At 35.2% G+C, this 27,437-nt stretch overlaps 1 protein-coding gene, 1 non-coding gene and 1 pseudogene across 3 annotated transcripts in view; 2 read left to right on the top strand and 1 right to left on the bottom strand.

The window, feature by feature from the left end:
• Positions 1-27,437, bottom strand: part of JMY (junction mediating and regulatory protein, p53 cofactor) — a 107,939-nt gene that overhangs the window by 70,464 nt on the left and 10,038 nt on the right. For both annotated transcript variants that reach the window (XM_054578525.1, XM_054578524.1), the window contains exon 2: positions 2,294-2,467. In XM_054578525.1, coding sequence (XP_054434500.1) covers positions 2,294-2,467 — 174 coding nt within the window. The remainder of the gene's footprint in view (positions 1-2,293; positions 2,468-27,437) is intronic.
• LOC129074643 (60S ribosomal protein L36a-like) lies at positions 20,132-20,447 on the top strand (annotated as a pseudogene).
• On the top strand, positions 20,841-20,944 carry LOC129074769 (U6 spliceosomal RNA). The gene has a single exon (XR_008529574.1). It is a non-coding gene; the product is annotated as a U6 spliceosomal RNA (small nuclear RNA).

Below are 27,437 nucleotides of genomic sequence, written 5' to 3'. Positions count from 1 at the left end.
AATAAATAAATAAAATCTTTAAAAATAAAATAAAATAAAATAAAGCTAGCCTAATTTAGTAACACAAATACATTTTAAAACACAGAAACAAATTCTCCAATTACAAACTAGTTGTCTGTAAGTTATCTTCGTAAGAACTAAGTATTTCTATGGTAAACATCCCAAAATAATAATGTACAAAATAAGTAATAGTTTTTAGTTCTACTCATAATAAATATGAAGTCAATTATAATTGCTTTTTTACTGAGTATGAATTTTCTAACTTAAATGTAACTAGTAACCAGTAATGCAATAAAAACAAAACAAACAAAAAACAAATTCTTCAGGAAAAAAGAGACTTAAATTTGAGCACTTGTACCAGTTCTGCCATTTATGAACATGTTATGTTTATAACATGTTCTACCTAGCTATGAACATGTTACATAAATCATCCTAATCTAACATTAGTTTTCTTATCTATGAAGTAAGGACAACAAGAGCACCTAAGTTACAGCGTTGTTGTAAGGATTAAATGAAATATTTTATGTAATAGCTCCATTTAAACACTTGTCTGACACACTGTGTGAGCTCACAAACTAAATTGAACACTTGTATTTAAAACTTCACAAGAAGGGTAAAGAACAAAAACGTAGTCATAGATGAGTGGGCACTTAGGAGTAATATCATAGAAAGAGAAATACAGTAAAATATAATATTTACCTTTCAAAAAGCTACAAATTCAAAAATTTTGTTGTCTATTCCTCTTTACCTATACTCTGTTTCCCAGGAAAAATGGAGCAGTAAGTAATGTTAGTGAACTCAGGTTCAATCAATTTGCTGATATTAATACAAAATACAAATCCTGACATAATTAATATGAAAGTGAAAATGCACATAGATTCTGATAGTCAATGCTGAACTGTCCAGATTGTGTCTGCCTCATCTACAAGCCGGGGGCCTCCATGTCATTCTCTTCATTCCTGGCCTTTCATTCAAGTTCTCAATGGATAAACATCCACAGTTTGTTGAAAAATTTGGAGGATATTCTAGTGTCTAAAAATGATAGCTCATTTACAAGTTACCATTTTAAACAAAATGCCAAGTTTATGATAAACTGACAATCCAATAGTTTTCAAAAGTATTAATAAAGGAGAGTGTGTCAATTGTGTGGTAAGCCTGTGCTGCTCTGTAACCTGATTTATTAGTAAAGGGAAAAAAATACACAGACATGCTTTACCTTACCAAACATACTATTCATTTTTGCTCCCAATCATAAAATTCCCAAATTAATTGCTAATATCACTTTAAAAAAATTTTTTAAACGTATGACCTTTATTATATTTTTTCCATTACCATTTAGTCCCCTATGCTCTGCTGCCCCCCACAATCACCACCCTGTTGTCTCTGAAACCAATTTAAAAATAATTTGATTTTAGAGACAGAAAGAAATAGAGAATAGGGAGAGAGGGGTGAGAGGGAGAGCAACATGGATTTGTTGTGCCAGTTATTTATGCATTCATTGGTTGCTTCTTTTATGTGCCCTTACTGGGGGATTGAACCCACAACCTTGACATATCACGAGGGCACTCTAACCAACTGAGCTGCCAAGTCAGGGCCTAAGTAAAGATACATGTCTGAGAGGAAAGAAAAGACTTTCCTCTCAGTCCTTTTCCAGAGAAAAGGACTCTAGAGAGAGTGTGCTTCTAATTTCTCAAATACACGTTTCTTATGTAATTTGTTCCAATTTAACCCATTATGCAAAAACACAATTTTCATGTCCTAGTTCAGCAAAATTTCCATGTGACTTAAACAGAGTAATAGTTACTCTATTACTCTGCTATAAAAACAAATCCTTAAACACTTGTTTCAAAATAATGTAATATATACTTTATACATGGAAGTTGAATATCATGAATTTTAAAGCTATGCCATTAAATACTTATAACTTTCAAAACAAGGTATTCTCAAAACAAATGTTCCAAAACTTCTGGTAAAGAAGTCTAGGACTACATGGTACCCGAAACAGTAAAAGGGAGACAGAAGTAGAGAGAGAAGTCCAGCAAAGTGGGAAGGGGATCTCTCATTGTACTTTCTAGGCTGTTCTTCCTGGCTATTCAGTAGAATTGTCTTTTGAGATGCTTTAAGACAATGTGTTTAGATTGTATATAACTCAAACCTACCAAACTAGAGTCTTTGGGGATAAAGAACCAGATATGTACATTTTTAAAAAGCTCCTCTTGTACTTAAAATGCATAGCCAGCCAGGTTGAGAACTATGCAACAGGCATGCTACTATTTAGGTTTAAAAAAATTACCTTGATCTGCTGTCTTCGTAGCATGGCAAGTTCTCTCATGTCTCGGAATGGTTGTAGCAAATACTGATAGAGTTCAGTTGTGGCTTCTGCAAGGCTGCTGTAGGCTTCATCCTCCAACTGATACAAGTCCAGAAGCTCCACCATGCTCTCTGTATTCTTGTGCTTATCCAAGAGCTGTGGAAAAAAAAGTTTCACTACAAAGATATCCGATTATAATAGCCTATAAATATTTGCTTTTTGCTTCCTATCATGAGGACCTGGGAACCCTGAAACACACAGAAGCAAGAGGGAACAAAAAGTACTTGATTGCTTTTTATCATTCATCTCTATGCCTCAGGTGTCCTATTATTCAAGATTACTGCCTGAATTCTCCTTTTCAAACTTTCACATATTATTCCTGTTTGCTGTTATTTTCTATGACTCCATACTATTTATCTGCCTAGTTAATTCTTAAATCTTTTACCATGATCTAGTATCTTTCTCCATATTTATAAAAAAATTTTACTGCTAATGTATAAAGTAGTTTCTAACTCTTGCCAATATTATTTTACTAATTTCCCTATATCTTCTTGCCACTCCTTTCCTCCTCCCAATTTGGAACTCAATTAACTTTCTTCAAACTCATGCGTATTGCTTCCTTAAAAATCTAGGTTTAAAAAAACCTCAACTCTACTGAAGAGCTTAAGATTAACTATAACAGATGTGTATAACTCTTACTTTGCATTACTTGGCCCTTGTGTATGTACCTATGCATGTATGCATATTTATATATATTTATTCACTCCTCAACAAATATGGACTGAGCATCTAACACGTGAGGCACTAGGCTAGGAGCTGGGCATACAAAAACATGGTCATTCTCCTCATCGAGTTTACAGTGTAGCGCTATTTAAAAACATTACAAACAGTAATACATGTTACAAAGATTATTTTATGTTTTCAAAGTATAAAAGTAACACAATGAAAGGATGGGTCCCAGGAGAAAGAACAGGGGTGGGGAAGTGGTGTTACATAAACTGCAACCTATAATATTTGAGAGTAAGCAGAAGGCTATCCAAGAAAGCTTAAACTGAAATTTAAAGGACCTCTGAAAGAACCACGTAGTAAAAAAAAGATTTTATATACTTAGTGTCTATTTACTTGGCGACAGTGTAACCTGCTCAGAGGCACAAAATTCTGCTTTATTTCCTCATACCCAAAATTTCCACTACTATCTTCCTCCCTCAACTTCTTGCTTTAACTATCACATTTTGTCCTATACATTATTATGCTGTATCTATATTTTGGATTCACTTCCTGCCCAGGTTCTTGGACCAATGTGCAGGAGCACCTGGGTATTTTGTATTCTACCTACTCATCAGTAATCATCAATAATTGGAACGGAAAGCCCTGAGTTTAGATTTATGGCTTTTAACTTGGGGAGAGGTCTCAGTGGCTGCCAAAGGAGTAAAGGAGTGTGGCTACAACAGAAAAAACCCCCACAGCCTTGATGGCATGAGGAATTAGAGAAAAGAGTTGGGAACAATCACAGCAACTACAAAGTACTTAAGTGGAGAATACTGAATAGGAAAAAAGCCAAAGGAGAAAATCCCAATATGTATATAAATAAACTAAAATCTCCGGCTGATTACTGAAACTACAATACACACCATCGGGCTCAAAGCACTGCAGCTAAACATAAAATCTTAATATTCTAGCTGCTGCCCTCTGCAAGGCAGGCAAATTTTGCAGTTTTGAACTAATTAAATAAATTGTGCTAAAACAAAACTGGATAAATCAACACTCACTGGGGAAATATAACACAATCCACAGGCTCTGCAAGGTATCATTTATAACATCCAGAATACAATCCCAGTTAGCAGACCTATCAAGAAATAGGAAACAAAACTCAATACTCAAAAGGCAATCAATGGAAACCAACTGCAAGATGAAACAGATCTGGATTTAGCAAAGATTTTAAAGCAGTTACTATTATAGTGCTAATGGACACAAAGGAAATATAAAGAATAAACACAGAAAAATCTCAAAAAAGAAAACATTTTTTAAAAAGGACACTCCTAATTAATAAATACAACACTTGAAGTAAAAAGAAAAAACTTGCTTGATGGATATAGAATATAGTAGTAAAGACAAAAAGAGTCAGTGAACTTAAAGATAGACTAAGATAAAGTATCCAATCTGAAAAAGAGCAAAAAAAGAAAAAAAGCCTTAGGGATCCATGGTACAGTACTAAAAGTTCTAAGATACATTTAGCTGAAGGTCCAAAAGAGAAGAAAAAAAAAGGACAAAAAAAATTTCATGAAGTAACGTCCAAAAAACCCCTAAGTTTGGTGAAAGGTATCTATTTATATATTCCAGAAGAGCTGAGAATCCCAAGCTATAACCCAAAACTAGGCTCAAACTACTGAAAATCAAAGATCAAAGAGAAAAACCTTAAAAACAGCCAGAGAAAAAAATAACTACACATAAAAAGGAATAAGCATACGTATGCATGATGACTTTGAATTAGAAATGATGGAGAACAAACAGCAGTGGTAAGACATCTTTAGTTAAGAGAAAGAAAAAAACCCCAGTCAATCTAGAATTCCATTACCAAAACAATACCCTTCAAGAATAAAGGCAAATTGACATATTTCCAGATAAATAAAAACTAAGAGAACTCCTCATCAATAGACTGACACTTTAGGAATTTTTTTAAGTTATTCAGATTGAGGGTACATGTTATATATGTAAAGTTGGATTTTCAAAAAAAAAATCAGTAATATTAGAAGTGGTAAATAAAGAAATATAAAAGCCTATTTTTCTCCTCTTCATTTCTATAAAATGCATGAGTGTTTAAAGCAAAATATTTTAATACTATACTGTGGGGTTAATAATGCATGTGATGATAATACATATCACACCTGTAGCTTATAGGATGGGGTTAGAGATGGCTCTATATGGACACATATAGATTCTTACATTTGATATAATGTGGTATAATATTAACTTTAATAAGTATGGTACAATCTCTATGACAACCATAATAATGCAAAGAAGTATAGCTAAGAACTCAATAGATTAAATTGTAAGAATTAGTAAATGAACCTCAAAGAAGACAAGAAAGAAGAAAGATATAAAAATCAGAGGATACAAACAAAAAACAGTCCTGAATATAACCTTGTCAAAAATCACATTAAATATAAATTGACTAAAATACTAATTTAAAGCTAGAGAGTATCAGAATGAATAAAAAAGCAAGATCCATAAGAGATGAAAAGTAGAAAACAAACGGTAAAGCATAAGAAGGATGGAGGGACTATATTAATTTCATATCAAGGTTTCAAGGTATAGAGTATAACGAGAAACAATGCAGAATATTCCATAATGACTAAAGGTCAATTCATGAGGAAAACAGCAATCATAAATGTGTACATACCTAATAACAGAGCTTCAAAACACATGATACAGAATGGACAAAAATAAAGGAGAAAGCAAATTAACAGAATTGGAGATAATAGTACTCCTCTCAGCAATTGATAGAACTGGGAAAACATTAAGTAAAAACAAAGATGTGAGTAACACCATCAACCATCTTAACCTAACTTGATATTTAGGAAAAATACATTCAGCAATTGCAAAATATATTCTTTTTCAGTGTACATGTTATATAATACCGAGACACACCATATGCTAGGCCATAAGACAAATTTCAAAAATTTTCAAGAATTCAAAGAATATATATGCTTTTTGAATACAGTGGAATTTAAAAAACCCACATGTCAAAAGAATGAATCACAAGAGATATTAAGAAAATATTTTGAACTGATTAATAATGAAAATACAACTTAAAAAAGTCATAGGACAGTTTCTTGTAAGGAGCTTGGAAATCATCATTACCATCCACATTAACAACAAAGTGGCCCTGACTGGTGTGGCTCAGTAGGTTGGGCATGAGCCTACAAACCAAAAGCCTGCCAGTTCAATTCCCAGTCAGGGCACATGCCTAGGTTGCAGGCCAGGTCCCTGGTTGGGGGTGTGAGAGAGGCAGCCAATTGATGCTTCTGTCGCACATCAATGTTTCTCTCCTTCCCTTCCCCTATAGAAATAAATAAATAAAGTTTTTTTTTTAAAAAAAAGAACAAAGTTAATCAAACTGAAAATCAACCACCCTTCTTAGCTCCATCAAAGAATTGAGGTCACAGGGCAAACTGCTTCCCTGGTAAATGGCAAGAGAGGTGGATACAGAAAATCACAATTTACTGGGGTAGAAATTTTTTAGGTTTTTTTAAAATTTTTTTTTGAGTTTTACCTCCATGAGCTCTACCAGATTCTCACAGTGAAACTGGAGGAACACCTCCTTATACTTCTGGCAGGGTAAGCGATAAAGCAGCCTTTTTGAAATGTGCATGGGGCAATCTGTTCTTCCTAACAAGACTTGTCCTCAAGGAAAACTATTTTACCAGAGACTGACTGACCTAGGGGAAGAGAAATGCCCAACTCTGGACCTCCATATCCTCCCTGTCTCTCCTATGGGGTAAGGCAGGCAGAGGGGAATGAGAAGACAACCCAAGGGCAAATGTAATCATAGGTCTATAATTAGCATCTCCCTACCCCCTAATACCTAACCACTACATCAGTAGGGCTCCAATATAACAGGGCAATATAAATTAAAAAACTACATGTCTCAGAACTTATTTAAAAGGTAACGAAGGAAACCCAAACCAACAGGGGAGACAAAAACAAAGATACTAAAGGAAATGCCAGTCTCTGACACATACAGCTACTGCCTAAAATAATACAGTCTACCTCTAATGAGGTAAACACAACCTCACACTAAAAGCTCCATTTACCTAGTACATAATGTCCACTTTTCAATTAAAAAAATTACAAGGCATATTAAAGGCACAATTTGGAAAGACAAAGCAAGCGTCAGAACCAGACTTAGATAAAACCAGGATATAGAAACTATCAGACTAATTTAAAATAACTATGATTAATATGTTAAGGGGTCTAATGGAAAAATAAGACAATATGCAAGAACAGATGGGTGATGTAAGCAGAGAGTTGGGAATACTAAGAATCAAAAGGATATGCTGGAAATCAAAACACTGTAAGAGAAATTTAAAAAGGCCTTTGATGGGTTCATCATTAGACTGAAAACAACCAAAGGAAATAAAATCTGTGTGCTTGAAAAAATGTTATCAGAAACTTCCAAAACTGAAATGCCAAGAGAAGAATAAAAAAGAATATCTAGGAAGTATGGGACAATTACCTACAGAAAGATGAGGAATACACCAAACTTTCCTTAGAAACTTTGCAAGCTAGAGTGAAATTGAGTTTGAAAGAAAAAAAACCTCACCAATCTACAATTCTGTAACCAGCAAAAATTAGTTTCAAACTGAAAGACAAGGGAAAACTTTCTAGACAAATATAAACCAAGGAAATTTGTTTTCAGTAGACCTGTCTTGCAAGAAATGTTAAAAGAAATTAGTCAGAAAGGAGGAAAATGGCTTCAAGTAAGAAACTTGAATCTAGATAAAAAAAAGGGAAGAAAAATATAATGGTAAAGTAACACAGTTTTTTAATATTTTTAACAGATCTAACAAATAATAGCTTGTTAAAAATAGTTGCTATATGTACTGAATGATTATAGCTTATATAATAAGTGAAATGAATCACAGCAATGTGAAAAGGGACCGGAGGGAAGAATCGGAAGTATCTTGTTACAAAGTACCTTGGCACTTTTAGGTTGGCCAAAGAGTTCCTCATCATTTTCTGTATGAGGACAATAGTAGTGCTTAGCTGTCTTTAACTTCATTTGAAACAATTCTGTTAGATTGTACTGTTAGAGCTGTCAGGTCAGTGTGCATTTAAAAAAGACATCAAAATTGGTAAATTTTTGTGTAGCCATTTAACGCTGAAGATGGAAGAAAATAAGCAACATTTTTGGCATATTATGGTTTATTTCAAGAAAGGTAAAAACACAACTGAAATGCAAAAAACGATTTGTGCAGTGTATAAAAGAGGGTGCTGTGACTGATCGAACAAGTCAAAGTGGTTTGCAAAGTTTTGTGCTGGAGATTTCTCACTGGACAGTGCTCTAAGCCAGGAAGACCAGTTGAAGTTGACAGTGATGAAATTGACATCCACATTATACCATGTGGGAGATACCAACATACTCAAAAAATCCAAATCACGTGTTTTGCACCAGCCTGATTATGTTAATTCCTTTGATTTTGGGGTTCCACATAAGTGAAAAAAAAATTCTTGACCATATTTCCACATGCAATTCTCTGTTTAATCATAAGAAAATGTTCTGTTTTCAAAACAAATTGCGACAGGCGATGAAAAGTGAATACTTTCCAGTAATGTGGAAGGGAAGAGATCGTGGGGTAAGTGAAATGAACCACCAGCAACTACACTAAAGGCCGGTCTTCTTCCAGAGAAGTTGATGTTGTGTATATGGTGGGATTGGGAGAAAGTCCTCTATTACAAGCTCCTTCCACAAAACCAAGTGACTAATTACAACAAATACTGCTCCCAATTAGACCAACTGGAAGCAGCAGTAGACAAAAAGTGTCCAGACTTAGTCAATAGGAAATATATAATCTTCCATCAGGATAATCCAAGACCTCATGTCTCTTTGATGACCAGGCAAAAACTGTTACAGCTGGGCTGGGATGTTCTGATTCATCCACTGTATTTACCAGACAGTACAACTTCAGATTTCCATTTATTTCAGTCTTCACAAAACTCTCTTAATGGAATAAATTCCAATTTTGTGGAAGACTGCTAAAGGCACCTAAAACAGTTCTTTGCTCAAAAAGATAAAGTTTTCGGAAAATGGACTCATGAAGTTGCCTGAACGATGGCATCAGGCAGTGAAACAAAATGGTGAATACGTTGTTCAATAGAATTATTGGTGAAAATGAAAAGTATGTCTTTTACTTTAAAACTGAACAAACTTTTTGGCCAACCAAACACGTGAAGGGCTACAGTATTATTTGAAAGAAAGCTTGGATTAATGGCAAATATCTATTGCAAACTCAAGGGCAACCTCTAAAACTATAATTAATATGCTAAATGAGAAAAAAATAATATAAAATGCTCAATTAAAACCAAAGGCAGAAAAAGAGTGGAAGACAAAATCAAAGACAAAAAAATGAGGCAATGACTAGAAAATAACTATGGCAGGTAATAATCCAACTGATCGATAATCACTTTAAACATCAATGGCCTGAATATACCAATTAAAAGACAAGAGACTGTCAGAGTGGATATAAAAACAAGATCCAAATATATGCTATCTAGAAGAAACTCACTTTAAATATGAGGACACATACAGATTAAAAGAGATGAATAAAGGGCATACTATGCTAATGCTAATCAGAAGAACGTTGCAGTAGCTATAATAATTTCATATGAAGCCAGCTATGGAGCAGAAAAAATTATCAAGACAGAGGAGCATTATATAATAATAAGAGGGTTAATTCTCCAAAAAGGCGTAATAATCCTTAAAGAGAAAATGATAAATCCACTATTACAGTTGGAGACTTCAAGATCCCTCTATTAGTAATGGACAGATTTAAGAGGTAGAAAATTAGTAAGGACATATTTGAACTGACGAGCAATAGTGATCAACCGGATATAACTGACATCTATTAATTACTTCATCCAACAATAGCAGAACACATATTCTTCTCAAACTCATATGAACATCCACCAAAACAGCCCATATTATGGCCCATAATATACTTTGAAATATTTAAAAGAACAAAAACCATACAAAATATACTCTCAAAACTACAATGGCATTACACTAGAAATCATTAACAAAGATTCCTGGAAAGATCCCCAAATACTTGGAATATAAACAACACACTTTAAATAATGTATGGGTCAAAAAAAAGAAAAGTAAAGCGATGTTTAAAAACATTGTTAGTTAAATGAAATAAAAACAACTTTTCAAAAAATTTGGGATGCAGTAAAAACAGCACTTAAAGGAAAATTTATAACACTGAATGCATATATTAGGGAAAAAGTTTAAAACAATAATCTCTTAACTTAGAAAACTTGAAAAAGCAAATTCAAAAAAAGTAGAATGAAATAAAAATTAGAGCATAAATTAATGAATTTATAAAAAAGAAATCAATAGAAAAAAAAATCAATAAAACCAAAATGTCTTGCTCTTTGAAAAGATCAATACAATTGATAAATCTTTAGCATGGTCATTAGCAAAGAAAAAGAGAAGATACAAATTACTAAGGTATGACATGAAAAAGGGGACATCAATACTGATGTCATGGATATTAAAAAGAATACCAAAGGAATATTAAGAACAACTCTATGCCCTCAAATCTGACAACTTAGGTGAAATGGAGCAATCCCCTAAAAGATAAAATCTTTTATCTTTTTAACAAAATTCAAACAAGGGTAGATAATCTGAACAGTCCTAAATCTATTTAAGAAACTGAATCAATAATTAATAACCTTTCAAAATAGAAAACATTAGGCCCAGGTGGTTCACTGGTAAATTCTACCAAATGTTTGAGAAATTATGTCCATTTTCTAAAATATTTCAAAAAAATGGAACAAGAAATACTTTCTAGCTCATTCTATTAGGTTAGCATTGACCTAATACCGAAACTAAAGACATTACAAATCCTGCTCATTCCACCTCTTAAGTGAGGAAAGGAAAACTACAAATCAACATCTCTCATGAACAAAGATGCAAAAATGGTCAACAAAATACTAGCAAATTATATCCAACGGTGTATAAAAAGAATTATGTATCACAACCAAATGTGATTTATCCCGGGTATGCACTAGATTGGTTCAACATTCAAAAATCAATTAATGCAATCCATCATATCAATAAGCCAGAGAAAAATCGCACAATCATATCAATAGATGCAAGGAAAAACATTTGATAAAACTCTATCGGCCATTCCTGATAAAAAAAACTCAGCTAACCAGGTATTTAGGGGAATTTCTTCAACTTGATAAAAAAAATCAACAAAAACCCTAGAGCCAACATCACATTTAACTGTGAGAAACTAGATGCTTTTCCGCTAAAATGAGGACCAAGGACAAAGACATCCGCTCTCACCACTCTTATTTAACACCAAACTGGATGTCCTAGCTATAGAGGAAGACAAGAAAAGAGGGGAAGGATATACAGAATGGGAAGGGAGAAATAAAACTGCTTTTGTTCCCAGATGACACTGTTGTCTCTATGGACCAAAACACCCTCCAAATACCATTTTTATATTAGCAGGCAAAAAAAAAAAAAAAAGGATAGATTTAGATATAAATCTAATATATGTACAAGGTCTAGATGAAGAAAATTGCACAACTTTGATGAAAAAAATCAGATATCCCATATACATGGATTGGAAGAGTCAATATAATCAAGATGTTAGTTCTCCCTAAATTGATCTACAGACTCAACATTACTAAGGACTACCAGAAATTGAGCTGAATGGAAGTCCTGTAACTATGAAATTAAAGAAACCACATCAAGACTGGTAGGAGAGGCAGAGACACAGAGCAGGCTGGTCCCACACCCATGTACTGCAGATAAAAACTAGGAGGGATATCTTGAGAGTGAGAGATCCCAGCTCCACATCAGGCCCCACAGCCCAGGGTCCCCGTGCCAAAAAGGTAAATCCCCATTACTCCCAGCTATAAAAATCAGTATGGAAGATAAAAACTTTTGGAGTCCGAGGTAGTTCCTCTTAAAGGGCCTACATACAGATTTAACTCAGACTCACTCCCTTAGAGCTCCAACTCCATGGCAGCAGCTTGAGGGGCACCAGAGGTATATGGGGAAAAACTAAAGTCTCTGGCATCAGATCAAGAGCTGGGGCGCATCTTTCTCCAAAACAGAGTGCTGGAAGAAGCCATTGTTCCTTTTCTGACCCCCCCCCCACCCTACCCCCCCATCAACGGAGCTGGCAGGCAGACACCTGAGACTCCATCAACCAGGCTCACAATGTTTGCTCCACCCTGGTGATTCCCTGAGGCTCTGCCCCATCCAACTTTCAAGTCCACCCAAGCTGTTTCCAGTGGCTTTTCCATACGAAAGGTTTGCCTTTGCCCATGCTTCAGATTTTCCTAAATTCTCTCAAACAAGGAGTATCAGGCCTCAGCAAATCCCGTAACTTTTGTTAAGTGCACCCAGACTGGGCACTAGCAGCAGCTGGTGTTGGTTCACAGCTAGGCCTCCAAGTCCAGCACAAATAGCAGCCAAATGAAGACTGCTTCGTAGCCTATGCCAGGTGGCCTTGGACAGAACACAGGCAGTGTTTGACCTCAGTCTACACCTCTCAGGAGGCCACAGAGCCTGACACCTAATGGACAGCGATAGACCACACTGAAGCACCACTACCCAACCACCTCCACAAGTGACATACTTAAGAGGTGGAATGAGCAGGCACCAGAGCCCTGCTGAAGTAAGACCTGCTCTGTGGAGTGGGCCCCTGCACAGCTGATCCTCCACAGTAGTCAGAAGTTAGTGGTCAGTGTTCACAGCCAGTCCTTGAAGATGATCAGCTTGGGTAAATCCCTCCCACTGACCTGCCAACAGCAATCAGGGCTCAACTACAAGAGGAAAGGGTACACAGCCCACACAGTAGATGCATCTCGACTGCCCAGCTTGGGTTATGGGGCAGCTGTACCACTAGACCCTATGGTATACCTGCTACATTAGGCCGCTCTGCCAGGGAGTCATAGCAGCCCTATCTGTGTTTCTAAACACACACAGGGAGGCTGCCAAAATGAGAAGACAAAGAAACATGGCCCAAATGAAAGAACAGAACAAAACTCCAGGAAAAGAACTAAACAAGATGGAGATAAGCAATCCACTAGATGCAGAATTCAAATCACTGGTTATAAAAATGCTCAATGAAGCTAGGGGACGAGAGATAAACTCAGAGAAAACTTCAGCATAAAAAAACCATAAAAAAGAAATCAGTCAGAAAGGAAGTATGCATCAACTGAAATGAACATTTTACAGGGAATCAACAGTAGAATGTATGAAGCCAAGAATCCAATCAGCAATTTGGTATATAAAGAAACAAAAAACAACCAATCAGAACAGCAAGAAGAAAAAAGAATTTAAAAAAAAAAATGAGGATAGTGTAAGGAGCCTCTGAGACAACTTCAAGCACACCAACATTCACATAATGGGGTGCCAGAAGGAGAAGAGAGTGAGCAAGAAACTGAAAACCTATTTGAAAAAAATCATGACAGAAAACTTCCCTAACTTGGTGAAGGAAGTAGACATACAAGTCCAGGAAGTACAGAGAGTCCCAAACAAGATGAACCCAAAGAAGCCCACACCAAATGTGGTGTCAATACACAGCCCTTCCCCTCCCATGACTGAGAGCTAGTCAGAGGGTCTCTGGCCAGAAGGAATGTGTATTGTTTTGGGAATGGATTGTAACTCCTTCTTTATCTCCTTTTTGGAGTGGCTTCTTCTCTTGTGACTGCTTCTTGAACTTTTCCATCTACACGTATGCACTGATGTAATGTAGCTCTAGACCACACTCAGGTTTGTGCAACCTGGACCCATGCTGCCTTTGTCTGGGACACCTTATAATGAGCCTCAGAATGGAGGAGGTGTGGTCTCTCTCACAGCAACCTGTCACTGTTGATGCACTCCCCAGTATATGAGTAATAAATGGCATGTACACATCTGCTACTCCTCCAGGTGATTTTTTTGGAATATCGCAAACACTTACACAGCTCCCCAGTTGGGTCTGGAGCTCCTGTGTTACACCCAAACACATCATAATAAAAATGTGAAAGGTTAAAGACAAAGAGAATCTTAAAAGCATCAAGAGAAAAGCAGTAAGTTACCTACAAGGGAGCTCCCATAAGACTGTCAGTCGATTTCTCAAAAGAAACTTTGCAGGCCAAAAGGGACTGGCAGGAAATACTCAAATTACTGAAAAGCAAGGACCTACAACCAAGATTACTCTATCCAGCAAAGCTATTATCTAGAATTAAAGGACAGGTAAAGAGCTTCCCAGACAAGAAAAAGCTAAAAGAGTCTATTACTAACAAACAAGTATTATATGAAATGTTAAAAGGTCTTCTTTAAGAAGACCAAAAATATGAATAAAATGGCAATAAATACCTATTGATAACTGAATCTAAAAAACAAATATACAAGCAAAACAGAAACAGAATCATAAAAAAAGAACTATGAATAGTGAAAAAAAAAAGAAAGAAAGAAAGAAAATCATAGATACAGAGAACATTTTGATGGTTGCCAGATGGGAGGGGGATAGGGAAATGGGTAAAAAAGGTGAAGGTATTGAAAAGGAGAAGTTGGTTGGTACAAAATAGTCATAGGAATATAAAGTACAGCAGAGAGAATATTGTAGCCAAAGACAATATATGCATGACCCATGGATGTGGACAATGGTACTGGGATTTCCTGAGGGAGTTTGGGGGGGAGACTCTTGGTGGAGAGGGGCAAAGGGTGAAAAACTGGGACAACTGTAATAGCATAAACAATAAAATATAATTTAAGTTAAAAACAACAGAAAAGCAAGGATTCTATTTACAACAGTAACAAGAAGAAAATACCTAGAAATAAACTTAAATCTTTAAGAGTCATGGAAATAAAATGTTAAAAGGGACCAAAAGATAATGTAAATAAATGATAGGCTAATAATAAAAATATTGATTTTTACTAAATAATTTATAAATTTCACACAGCAGTAAAACAATATCTTGACTTTTTTAATGCCCTAAGAAAAGGTCAATTTAAAGTTCACATGAAAAAATAAGAGGCCAAAATAAAAAGAAAAGGAAAAAAATTAAAAACCAGTATTTGTGAGGAAGAGCAATGGCTTTACCAGGTATTATAAATACTGTATTTCCTATAAACATTGGGTACAAATTAGTAGTAAAAAGGTCGGACACATGAAATTTTACTACACGGTAAGTCTGAATCATTCTGTGTTTGTAATAATTATCATTTCATCAGGAAAAAATTAGTTGGATCCCTACCTTATTCCTTACACCAAAATAAATTTCAGTTGGCTCAACAATTTAAATTCAAATAAAAAAATCATATAAGTAGAAGAAAAACTGAGGGATGTCTTTGCTTTTTGCTTTAAATAATCTCATCATGGGGGACTATTAAAGCATGGCTCAAAATCCAAAAACTATTAAAAAAAGACTAATAAACTTTCTGTAAAATCTTTAAACTAGGTACACAGGCATAAACAATAAAATCAAGAAACAAATGACAAAGGGAAAAATACTTGCAACACAATTTCCATAGTCAAACAACACAATAAAAAAAACCCAGTAAAGAGTAGAATGGGTTCACTGAAATGACTCCTAAACAAATGAAGATTCATTCATAAAACTGAAAAATAAATTAAAAACTTTCCAAAGAAAAGATAACAAAAGTTTTGAAATAGTTTTGTATTAAAAACAAAAAGCAATTTAAACAAAATGCACATTCGTTTGGACCCAGCTATTCCTTTTTAAAATTTATCCTGTAGCTATTCATTCACATGTGGGAAAAGATACGCTATTTTAACAGCAAGAGCAAAAGATCAGGAAAAAAACCTATGTATCAAAACAAATCCATTCAATAGATTATTATTTAGCTCTTAAAAAAAAATACAGCCTATTAAGAAAAAAAAAAAAAAATACATGTCTTATGTCTGAAAATACATAAGAAACTATTATGGGTGGTTACCTCTGAGAAGAGGAACCAGAGAAAAGGGAATGAGGGCAGGGGTAAAGATGATTTACAGTTCAAGTATACCTTTTTCAATCATAATCTATTAAGTAAATGCATGCATTTTTTTAAAGGAAGTGTTCTTTTTTAATTGAGGTAACATTGTTTAATAACCTTACGTAAGTTTCAGGTATACAACATTATAATTGGATATCTATATACACCACCAAAAGCAGTTTCCATCTGTCACCATATATTTGACTCCATTTACCTATTTTGCCCTTCCCTCACCCTTTCCTTCCCCTCAGGCAGCCATGGATCTGTTGTCTGATCTATGAGTTTGTTTTTATTTTGTTTTGTTCTTTTGTTTTTTTGTTTTGTATTCCACAGGAGTGAAATCATGTTTTTGTCCCTTTCCCTCTAATTTATTTCACTTGGCATAATACCCTCAAGATCCATCCAAGATTTGTTAAAAATGACAAATTTCATCTTTTTATGGCACAGACCCTCATGCAGTTGAAAATCTATGAATAACTTAAGTAGGCCCACTGCATATGCAGATTCTCAAACTCAGATGGAAAATACTGTTTTCTCTGTGGCTTGCTGAATTCAAAAATTTGAAACCCAGGGATGTGGAGGGCCAACTGTGTATTTATTGAGAAAAGTTCTCCTATAAGTGGACCTGATCAGCTCAAACCTCAGTTGTTCAAGGCTTAACTGTTTATACCACATCTTTAACTTTAACCATTTTGTTCATTCTTTATCTACTGATGGATTCTTAGGTTGTTTCCGTGTCTTAGCTATTATAAATAATGCTGCTGTGAACAAAGGGGTACATATATCTTTTCGAATTCGTGTTTTCACATTTTTCAGATATATACATCCAGAAGAGGAATTCCTAAATAATATGGTAGTTCTAGCCTTAATACTTTGAGGAACCTCTATATTTCCCACAGTGACTGCAGCAATTTACAATCCCACCAACAGAGTACCAGGGTTCCCTTTTCTTCACCTCCTCTCCAACACATTATTTATCTTTTGATTAACAGCCATTCTAACAAGTATGAAGAGGTATCTCCTTGTGGTTTTGACTTGTATTTCCCTAATAATTAGTAATGTGAAACATCATTTCATGTGTTGGCCATCTGTATGTCTTCAGGAAGGTTTTATACTCTAACCTGTGGCCCACCGGCCACATGTGGCACAGAATGGCTATGAATGCAGACCAACACAAAATTGTAAATTTACTTAAAACATTATGAGAATTTTTTGTGATTACAGATCGCAACGTTTTTAATGTGTGGCCCAAGACAATTCTTCCAGTGTGGCCCAGAGACGCCAGAAGGTCGGACACCCCTTCATCTATTCCTTTTTCACTTGCCTGAACCAAAAGTTTTCAGACTTATATATCCAAAAAAAAAAAAAAGGAAATTTAACAAGGAACATGTATAAAGGACCCATGGTAATGGACCATAGTGTGGGGATTGACTGAGCGGGGGTAGTGGGGGTGGGTGAAGCAGGGGAAAGCAACGGGGGAAAATTGGGACAACTGTAATTGGAACAACAGTTTCAAAAAAAGGGAAATTTAAGTTATCCCCTTTGCCAAGATATCCAAAACTACACTACAACCTTTTCAAAAGATAAGGTATGAGAAATAAGAAAATATATGTTTCTCCTGTGCCCACCTATTATTCATAAGTAGATAAATCTTGTGTTAAATCAGCAATGTTAGGCTACAGTTCAAAAATAGTATTATGAACGGAATAGCACCTGTGTCAGTGATCAATTTACAATGACAGCATTCTTCTCAAGTCCCAGAAATTAATTCTAACTGGTGGCAAAGGTACTCACTTCCACCAGTTTTACCACCTCAAGGCTGCAGCATTATCAGAAATATAACCAGATAAGGATAGAACATGAAAATTTTTTTTAAAAAAGCTACAATGTTAGTCCTTACAATGAATTGTAAACTATTCTTTTATAGTTTTAAAGGCAATAATTATCTCCGTACAGGAAAATGTACATTTACAGAAGCTCTTTAGTGTTTATTCCACTTGAATGAAAATGGAGCACCTTCTTTGAAATGATTTTCAACAAAGTTTTAGGAATAGCAGAACTGTTAAAAGAATGAGAAAAAAACCCAAAACAGTAACAACATACCAATAATAAAGTTCTGCAGAGTCATTTACAAGTGATCAAATGCTGCGATTCAACAGTAAGACAATCCTCAGACACTAGGTTTCTTTGAGCTCCTCCTGAGATACTTAAGTAAATGTTAACTCTCCAAACAGTTTAGATACAATTTTCTGCCAAAACAAAAACATCGAAGTCACTGTATGTTTAAGTCAAATTCCACTCTGCACAACTATGTGCAATCAAGGAAATTGGTTATTCTAAACATATTTACATATTGTTTCCTACATGCCTTTTATCCTTAAACAGAACAGTACTCGACAAAGCTATTATACAGCAACTAAACCTAATACTCTTGTAGAGAAGCCCAAGGCATCTCAACTAACACTGCTAATTTATTAATTTGTCTTCTTTGCTATAAAGTTTCATGATTTTCCAACATTAGGTTACCTTAAACCAACTACAGCTTCCACTAGGAATCTATTTTAATCTAAGTATCTGCAAAAAATCTTAAAATCAAGGAAATGCATTTTAAAACTTCAAAAGATGCAGTTTCCTGAGATTAGACTTTTTAGTCTAAACCATTTCCTATAATCCATGATAAGAGAATTCAACTGGTAAAAGAACATAATCACTAACCAGTTACAGTAAAATTTAATTTTTTATTTTGCTAACCCAAACTGATGAAATCCAGGGAATAAACTTAAGCTACTGACATTTGTAGGTCATATAAACTGCAAAATGTGCAAGGTGCTATATACATAATGCACACACTCACAAAAAGAGTAAAAAGAAACTGGAGAGAATTGGGCTATTTAGGATTAAGGATGTTTGGGATGTTTGGGGAAGCCTGAATTTAAAATATGGAAAATGCAGGTTTGTTCAATTTGAGAAGACTCACTGAGGGACACAAACGGAGTTGGATGTAGACAGATCTGAATGAGAACACAACATGCCTGCAAAGGATGACTTCACAAGGGGTCGAGTACAACCCACACAATATCAAGATGCAAAATATAGATGCAGAGGAAAGAAGGGACAGGCTAGGGACAGGGACCTGGGAAGTGAAGAGTAGAATTATTCCTGTTTCAAAAACTGACCCATCTCTCATGCAATTTTAGGATGTTATTTTGCTCTCTGGATACCTTTTCAGGGGTAGGGGGGTGCTCCCTGATTTAATCCTGGTTAAGACTAGGCTGTTAACCTACAAGAACTCAATAAAGGATTCTTAAAACAAAACTCTGCTTTATTGCAAAACTTCTTTAAGGGCAAGGACCCCCAACTTTTATCAGGTTCTTAAAGGAGTCAGTGATAACAGTTAAAAATATTTTTTCATAACCCTATTATAATCACTCAACAGAGAAAACTGCAAAACCACCCTGTGCCACTTACTTCTTTCCCCAGTGCTAGCCAACTTGGTTTCTAACTTAGTAACCAATTACAAATATAAGAGGAGAAGAAGACATCTACTGTGCTTAATTAAGGAGTCCCCATCCTGTACCTTGCCAATCAGCGTTAGTTTAAGGGTCATCTCTCTGACTACAGGATTACAGGACTGCTACTATCCTTGAAGATCTTGGAATAATTTTTGGAGTCCTAGATATAAAATTTAGAAGCTAAACACTCTTGTGGATAGCTTCATAAATTTTTTTGCATTTCTAATATGTCAAACCCAAGACTGACTGCCTCCTTATTTAGGAAACAACATATTCCACAAATATCTTCACCATTACATTATCATTAAGACATGCAAATAATTATGAAAAGGGGTGCCTCAGGACCAGCAGTGGGGTGGCTCAAAAGGAAGAGGCCTATCTCAGCAATGAAACCGGATCTGTGGTCCTGGGAACTCCCCATCCCTTAGATCTACCAGGTCTGTTTCCTTAACTGACTAGTAAGGACCAATGGCCACACAAATTTTCCACATTCACAAAGCTCACTGCTCAACTCTGTTACTGTTTTGTACAACTGTTAAATCAGCTTTCCATGTCCATGCCAATAGCTTTCTCACAAACATGGTGAACATTCCTAAAACCCACCTGAGTTTCTGTAAGAAGTGTGGCAAACATCAATCCTACAAAGTAACAGTACAAGAAGGGCAAGGATTCTCTGTATGCATAAGGAAAGTGGCTTTATGACAGGAAGCGGAGTGGCTATGGTGGGCAGACTAAGCAGATTTTCCACAAAAAAGCTAAAACTACGAAGAAGATTGTCCTGAGGCTTAAATGCATTGTGTCCAACAGCAGATCTAAGAGGATACTGGCTATTAAGAGATGCAAGCATTTTGAACTGGGAGGAGATAAGAGAAAGGGCCAAGTGATCCAGTTCTAAGCTCATATTTTGTTTTATTATGTGAGGATAAAATCTTGAGGATATGTTAAAAAAACTGTTAAATCATTTTATGTTATTTCTATGTTAAGCATTGATTATTTGTTTAAAACTACTAACGCTAAAATCCAATTTTAGAAAGTATAAGGGCTACAGATAGTAATGGCTCATTTTGATATTTAAAAAATTGATTTTCAGATTCTTTACTTCATAGGTAAGAGGTGAATTTGACTTCATTCTAAAGCCAGGGAAATACATGCTTTTAGTTAAAATGTTAGCTACATGCAAACATTGTCATGTACAGAAGCCAACTTCAAAACAGACCAAAGAATATCTACTGAGCACCTAGTGTGTAAAGAAGCACTGAGGAATTTGAGGCATTATAAACCAACACCAGTGCTCGCTTCAGCTGCATGTACACTAAAACTGGAATGATACAGAGAAGGTTAGCATGGCCCCTGCACAATGACAGGCAAATTTGTGAAGCGTTCCATGTTAAAAAACAAAGAAAGAAAGTAATCCACCAACAAAACCTATTTTTATCTTTTAGGGACTTACTATGTATTTTAAAGGGCAGGAGGTGTCCATAAAGAGAAAACAATAGGGCAGCAGTTATAGATGATATGAGCCATATATAACATAAGATCTCTCTGGTTTCTGAATTTTTGACAGTAGTCAGAAATGACTTTCTACAGGAGGGGCATTTGATCTAGCTCCAGAAAGGTGGAATTTAGACAAGCAAAAAATTCAAGACATAGTGGGAGGGGGAGGGTCCTGTACAATGAAGCATGGTATATGGTGAGTTCAGTGAACAATGGTTAAAAAAGCTTGGCTAGGATAATGAAAGATTTACACAGAGAAGAGATAAGGCTGGCAGGCTAACCAAAATGACCCTGAATGCTAGGAATTTGGACTCTGTCTGCAGGAATGGAAGAGTTCACTGGGGAGGGGGGAATGTGCGCGCATGCATGTTTGGGAGCACAAACTAGAAAGTCTACACTGCAAGGAAGACACTGGAAGAAAGCTGAAACCAGTCTAGGGGTGAAACAGTGAAAGATTAAGATAAGATGGCTACGGGAGCAACATGGGAAAGCAGTAACTAATGCATAATTGTGATTCCACAGTTCTTCAGTTCTAAAATTTGTATTTAACATTTCTGAATCAGAATACACTTACAAATCAATGTATACATAAAGAGTGTTGTTTTGCCCACATTGAAAAACTGTTGTAAAACTGATCATGTGACATCATCAATCAAAACCAATACACACCAGATTTGGAAGAACTGAATAGTTCTGAGAACTGACGGGAATGAAGTATTTCCAGGGAAATTGCAAAGACTCAGATTAAAAGTGGCTGCACCAGACAGAGCCAGAGAACAGGTCAGGGATGGCACGTGGGGGATGTGCTCTGGATAAATGAAATGAACAGGAGAACATCAGGACATCCAGGTGCAAAGGAAAGTTGGAAATGCAGTACTAGAGCTTTGGGATGAGGGATGGCCCCAGGGCAGAAAGAGTACACAACTTAGTATCTTAAGACTCCAGGGACACACACACCAACATACATATAAAGAATTAGACACCAGTTTTTAAAAAACCCTATTCATACACTACATAGGAAATGAATAAAAATCAATAATTTATAATAACTCCAAAAGCCATGACCTGTGGCACAACAGTAATGTGCTGTAACCCACCATCTACCAAATACTTCATTGCAGTTTCTAAGACAGCTACTTTACCCTAAAAGTATTTCAGTATATCCAGCCCTGCTACACTTTTCAAGTTATTAGCTAGAAGAAGTTTAGGATTATCTCTAGGAAAAAAAAAATTTGCAATTATACTGCCGTTCTTTGGTAAAGACGGGGGTAAACTTGGCACATATTTTATATAAATGGCTTCACATTTCAGACAGTGAACATTTGAAGACTGGTTCAGTTAGCCAGATTACTTATAGTAATGTATATAAATAAGAGGTGAGATAAAGCAAAATCTCCATTAACTGTCTAGATCCTGTACCCCCAAAAGCTTGATCTTCCTTCCCTGTAATAAGAACATTTAAAAAAATCCAATGTTGTATCTATAGAATAAAATTAATTATATTATTTTAAAAAAACCCCAACACCCAAGGTATGTGCCCAACTGTCTTAAATCAGACTAATTTTCCAGTCCTTCCCAATCAAACATAATAGAAATTTTCAAATAGATTTACCTGTGAAAAAAATCAGCATATGCAAATACCTAAATTCTTTCCGTAAGAATAGAACTCTGAATCCTTTGAAAAACATCCTAATAAAGATGATGGGAAAGTTGATTGTTAAACATGTTGCATCCTAAAGGTACATTTGTGTTTTTGTTTTTCTCCATAAAGACAGTATTTTAAGTGGTGGCTGAACTCCTTAATAATACAACCTACAGAATGGCTACACTAAATAGAGGTATATTTGTACAACTGCAATGAAAAATAATAGAATATAACATTTTGCAAAAGCAAACAAAAACAAAATAAAGTACTGGTCAGAAATGCCAGCACTTAAAAAAAAAGGTAGCTTCATTTTTAACGAATAAATAAAATAGTCTTATTTCAAATTTTAGATCTCACAAACTCAATGTATAGAGTAAAACCTGCTCACGAGCCAACACCCTGCAGGGAGCCAAGGACTTTGTAACACATTATTTACAAGCATCTAGACAGGCTACACTGTGAGCTACCATATAATTTCCTTTCATGAAAATAATGAATGTTATTCATTCCCGTGAATTTTTTAAATTTAAATATTGCTACTCTAAAGTTAATTCTAGCCTCCTTTCTCTCTTAATTCTTTTCTTTAACCCCACTTGTCATATAACCTTTTCTTTTTCACTTAGCAACCCCAATAGCAAAATTCACATGACCTAATATAAAAAAGAAAAAGGAGGTAGGATTTCCAAATAAAAATAAAACAAGAGAAGTTAACATCCTTAACTGTCTTCCTGTTATACCTAGCGAGAAAAATTCAGCCAATAAGTACAGTAATTATTTACTAATGTTATGAGAAGAAGGGCAGAATAATATTAACTATTTGATGTTACAGACTAATTACTTAAAATGGGTATAAACAGTGTGAGGGAGGAGATAGATTTTAAGTCTTAGCTTATAATATACCAAATGCCCTAGTCCTACTGTAGGGGAGGAAAGTATCCAGAAATGTTTGGGGAGAAAATAAGTTTTCTTTAAAGTAAGATATATTGGGTTGCCCAAAATGTTTCATAAACATTTTATTCCGTAAAATAAAAGACACATTTTTCATTTCACCAATAACTTATTAATTTGGGTATTTTGAGTATGTCACCTGTCTCCTGCTATTAGTTTCCAGGAGGTAGAGGCCAGGGGTGTTACTAAACATCTTCCAATGCATAAGGCAGCCTCACAACAAAGACTGACTTTGCCAAAATGTCAATAGTACCAAGAAACTTTGCAAACCACTTTTGACATGTTCGGTCAGTCATAGCACCTTCTCCAGACACTACACAAATCTTTTTTTTTTTTTTTTTTGCCTTTCTGCTGCGTTTTTACCTTTCTTGAAATAATAAAGCATAATGTGCTGAAAACGTTGTGTATCTTCTTTCATCTTCAATATTAAAAAGTCTTCACAAAAATTCACCAATTTTGCTAAGTTTTTATATGACAACTGTCACAGTACAATCTAACAAAATTGTTTCAAATGAAGTTAAAGACAAACTAAGCATTATTAGAGCCCTTCTACAGAAAAAAACTAAATGAACTTTTTGGCCAACCCAATATATATGAAGACTTCTAAGGAAAATTATCACACAGTCCAAATCAACTCACCCTTAGTGAGCTTAATATAAAACAGTAATACAGACACATTTAAATTAGCCTCCTTTGGGATTACAAGGTTCTCTAATCACAGATAACATTGTTGATTACAGTATTTGTACCTAATCAAAGTTTATCAAAAACAGTCAGCCAGCCACTGTAAATGTTTTGTCCAGTGATGAGACATTAACCATGCACTACAAGTTGACAATAGTTAAGTTTATCAGCCTCACTCCCTCCTATAGGGACCATAGGGAGTGGACCATGAAGATGGTCCAAATGGCTAAGAAAGCAGCCAGGAATATGTTAGGCTCAGATTTTAATCAAGTTCTTTATATTAGATAAATTATCTTCAGCAAATTTATTTAATTTATTTAATCTCAAAAATTTATTTTGAACTTATTTCCTCTACTGCAAAATCCCTACCTCTCAGGATAATATGAAGATTAATATAAATAAGAGTTAATATTTACCAAGTGTTTAATATTCTAAGTATTTTACATAAAACTAATTTTTAAATCACTGTGAGGCAGTACTATTATTCTCCTCACTTTACAGAGGAGGAAGCTAAGGCACCGAGAGAATTAGGCTGGCCCAAATTCACAAAGCTGTTAAAGTAGAGAAGCCAGGGCTCAGACTCACTTGAACCCTGCCTCTTAACTTCTGTTTACATGCTAACCAAGATAATATATTTAAAGACCTCCTCATAGTGCCTGACCCACAGGAAGCATTCAGTAAAGGTTAGTTATAGAGATTATTGAAAATTAGAGCCTCCATACTTCTCTACAAACAGGTCACTCCAATTATGACCTTCTTAGTGTCCATGGGGGAAAGTGACTCATCTAGACAGGAAGGTGACGAGGAAGAAAGGCTTAGAGAAATAACTTTAGGAATTAAACATTCATTTTATTTTTTTAATTTTTTAAAAATTTTAAAATCATGTTTATTCTATTATAGTTGTCTCAATTTTCCCCCTTCCCCTCCTCCACCCATCTCACTTCCATCCCCCCTCCCCACCCCACCCCCACAGTCAATTCCCACTCTGTTGTCCATGCCCATGGGTCATTCATACATATTATCTAGTCCCTTCCCCTTCTTTCCACCATTGTCCTCTCTCCCCACCCCTCTGGTCACTTTCAGGCTGCTCCATGTTTCCATGCCTGTGTTTTATTTTGTTTGTTAGTTTATTTTGTTGACTAGAGTCCACTTATAGGTGAGATCATATGGTATTTGTTTTTCATCAACTGGCTTATTTCACTTAGCTTAATATTCTCCAGTTCCATCCATGTTGCTGCAAAAGGTAGGAGTTCCATCTCTCTCTCTCTTTCTTTCTTAAATGCAGATTGGTTTTATTATTTTTTTAATGTCAAATTTAATTTTAAAATATTAAAAAATTTAAGACCATTGTAAAGTCTCAGCAATTAAACCAACATGACACCAGCACAGAAATAATCAAGTAGATAATGAAATATAATGAGCATTCTAGAGACAAACATATATATCTAACAATGTAATATATGATTAAGTTGATATTTCAAATAAATGGGTAAAATAAGGCTTATTCCACAAATAAGGTACATGGACCACTATTACTTGAAATAAAACAAATATAGAGCCCTATTTCACACATTATACAAGAAATATTCAGGTAAGTTAAAAATCAATATGTAGAATCTAAGGAGTTTTAGGAGAAAATACAAAATAATGTTTTTTTTTACCCTGAAGTAAAATATTCAAACCCAGAAGCTAAGTAAAATATTGACAATACAACTCTATGAAACATTTAAGACTGTACAGTAATATACATACAAAAACAGTTAAAGGACAAGTAATAAAAAAGGAAAGTATTTGCAACACATCTAAAAAAGGAATGGTTTGTTTGTTTTTTAGGGAAAAAATTCTACAAACATTTAACAAAAAAAAAGGATAAAGAACACCAAACAATCATTTAAAGCTTTTTAAAAATAATAGAAATAGGCATGAAATATATAAAAACAGGTTTAGTTTCAACAAATAATAAAGGAGCAATTAAAATAACATCATTGTCACAATCAGATTAATAGTATTAAAAAATATTGGTAGTATCAAGTATTGGCAACTGTGAAAGGAATTGGGTATTCAGACTCTTTTTTGTCATCTTAAAGCAGTCCCTTTAGTATATTTTGCAGTGCTGGTTTGGTGAAGGTGTATTCTCTTCCAGCTGTCTTTTGTCTGGGAAATTCCTTATTTCACCTTCCATTTTATGGAGACCCTTGCTGGGTAGAGCAGTCTTGGTTGTGGGCCTTTGCTTTTCATGACTTGGAATATTTCTTGCCACTGCCTTCCGGCTTGCAGTATTTCTGTTGAGAAGTCAGCTGCTAGCCATATCCGGGCTCGCTTATATGTTACTACCTCTTTCTATCTTGCTGCCTTTAGGATTTTCTGTTTGTCTTTGATATTTGCCATTGTAATGATGATGTGTCTCTAATGAGAGTGGGTCTCATTGGGTTCCTCTTGAATGGAATCCTCTGTGCTTCCTGGACTTGTGTGACTTTTTCTCTCCTCCAATTAGGGAAGTTTTCCATTATTACTTTTTCAAACAGCTTCTCTATCCCTTCCTCATCCTCTTCTCCTTCTGGTATCCCTATTATATGGATATTATTACGTTTCAGGTTGTCCTGCATTTCCCTAAATGCCTCTTCATTCTTTTGGAGTCTTTTCATTTTCTTGCTTTTTCTGGGAGCTTTTTTCTACCTTATCCTCCAGCTCGCTGATTCATTTCTCTGCTTCATCTAGCCTGCTTTTGATTCCTTCTATTGTGTTCTTCAATTCAGAAATGATATTCTTCGTTTCATCTTGTCTTTTATTGATAGTTTCTATGTCCTTTCTCATGCTGATATAGTTTGCCGTAGTTTCCCTGTAGTTTTTTGTAATTCTCTCTGAGCTCACTGAGCTCATTGAGCTGCCTTAGAACCGTTGTGTGGAACTCAATATCTGATAGTTGACTTGCCTCTATTTCATTTAGTTCTCTTTCTGGGGATTCCTCCTTTCCCTTAGACTGGGGTGTGTTTCTTTGTCTTCCTGTTATTTGTGAGACTCTTTTTTTCTTTTTGCTTCCGCTTCTTAAATTGATCTGTCTTGATTTCCTGACGTTGTGGTGTGAACTTCTATGGTAGGAGACCGCTGTTTTTA

Source organism: Pteronotus mesoamericanus, unplaced genomic scaffold (genome assembly GCF_021234165.1).
Source record: "Pteronotus mesoamericanus isolate MK-2021 breed Mesoamerican mustached bat unplaced genomic scaffold, CSHL_Meso_final contig_50, whole genome shotgun sequence".
Lineage (NCBI taxonomy): Eukaryota > Metazoa > Chordata > Mammalia > Chiroptera > Mormoopidae > Pteronotus > Pteronotus mesoamericanus.
Note: the sequence above shows the minus strand (reverse complement) of the source record. Positions and strands in the feature narration are given on the sequence as shown.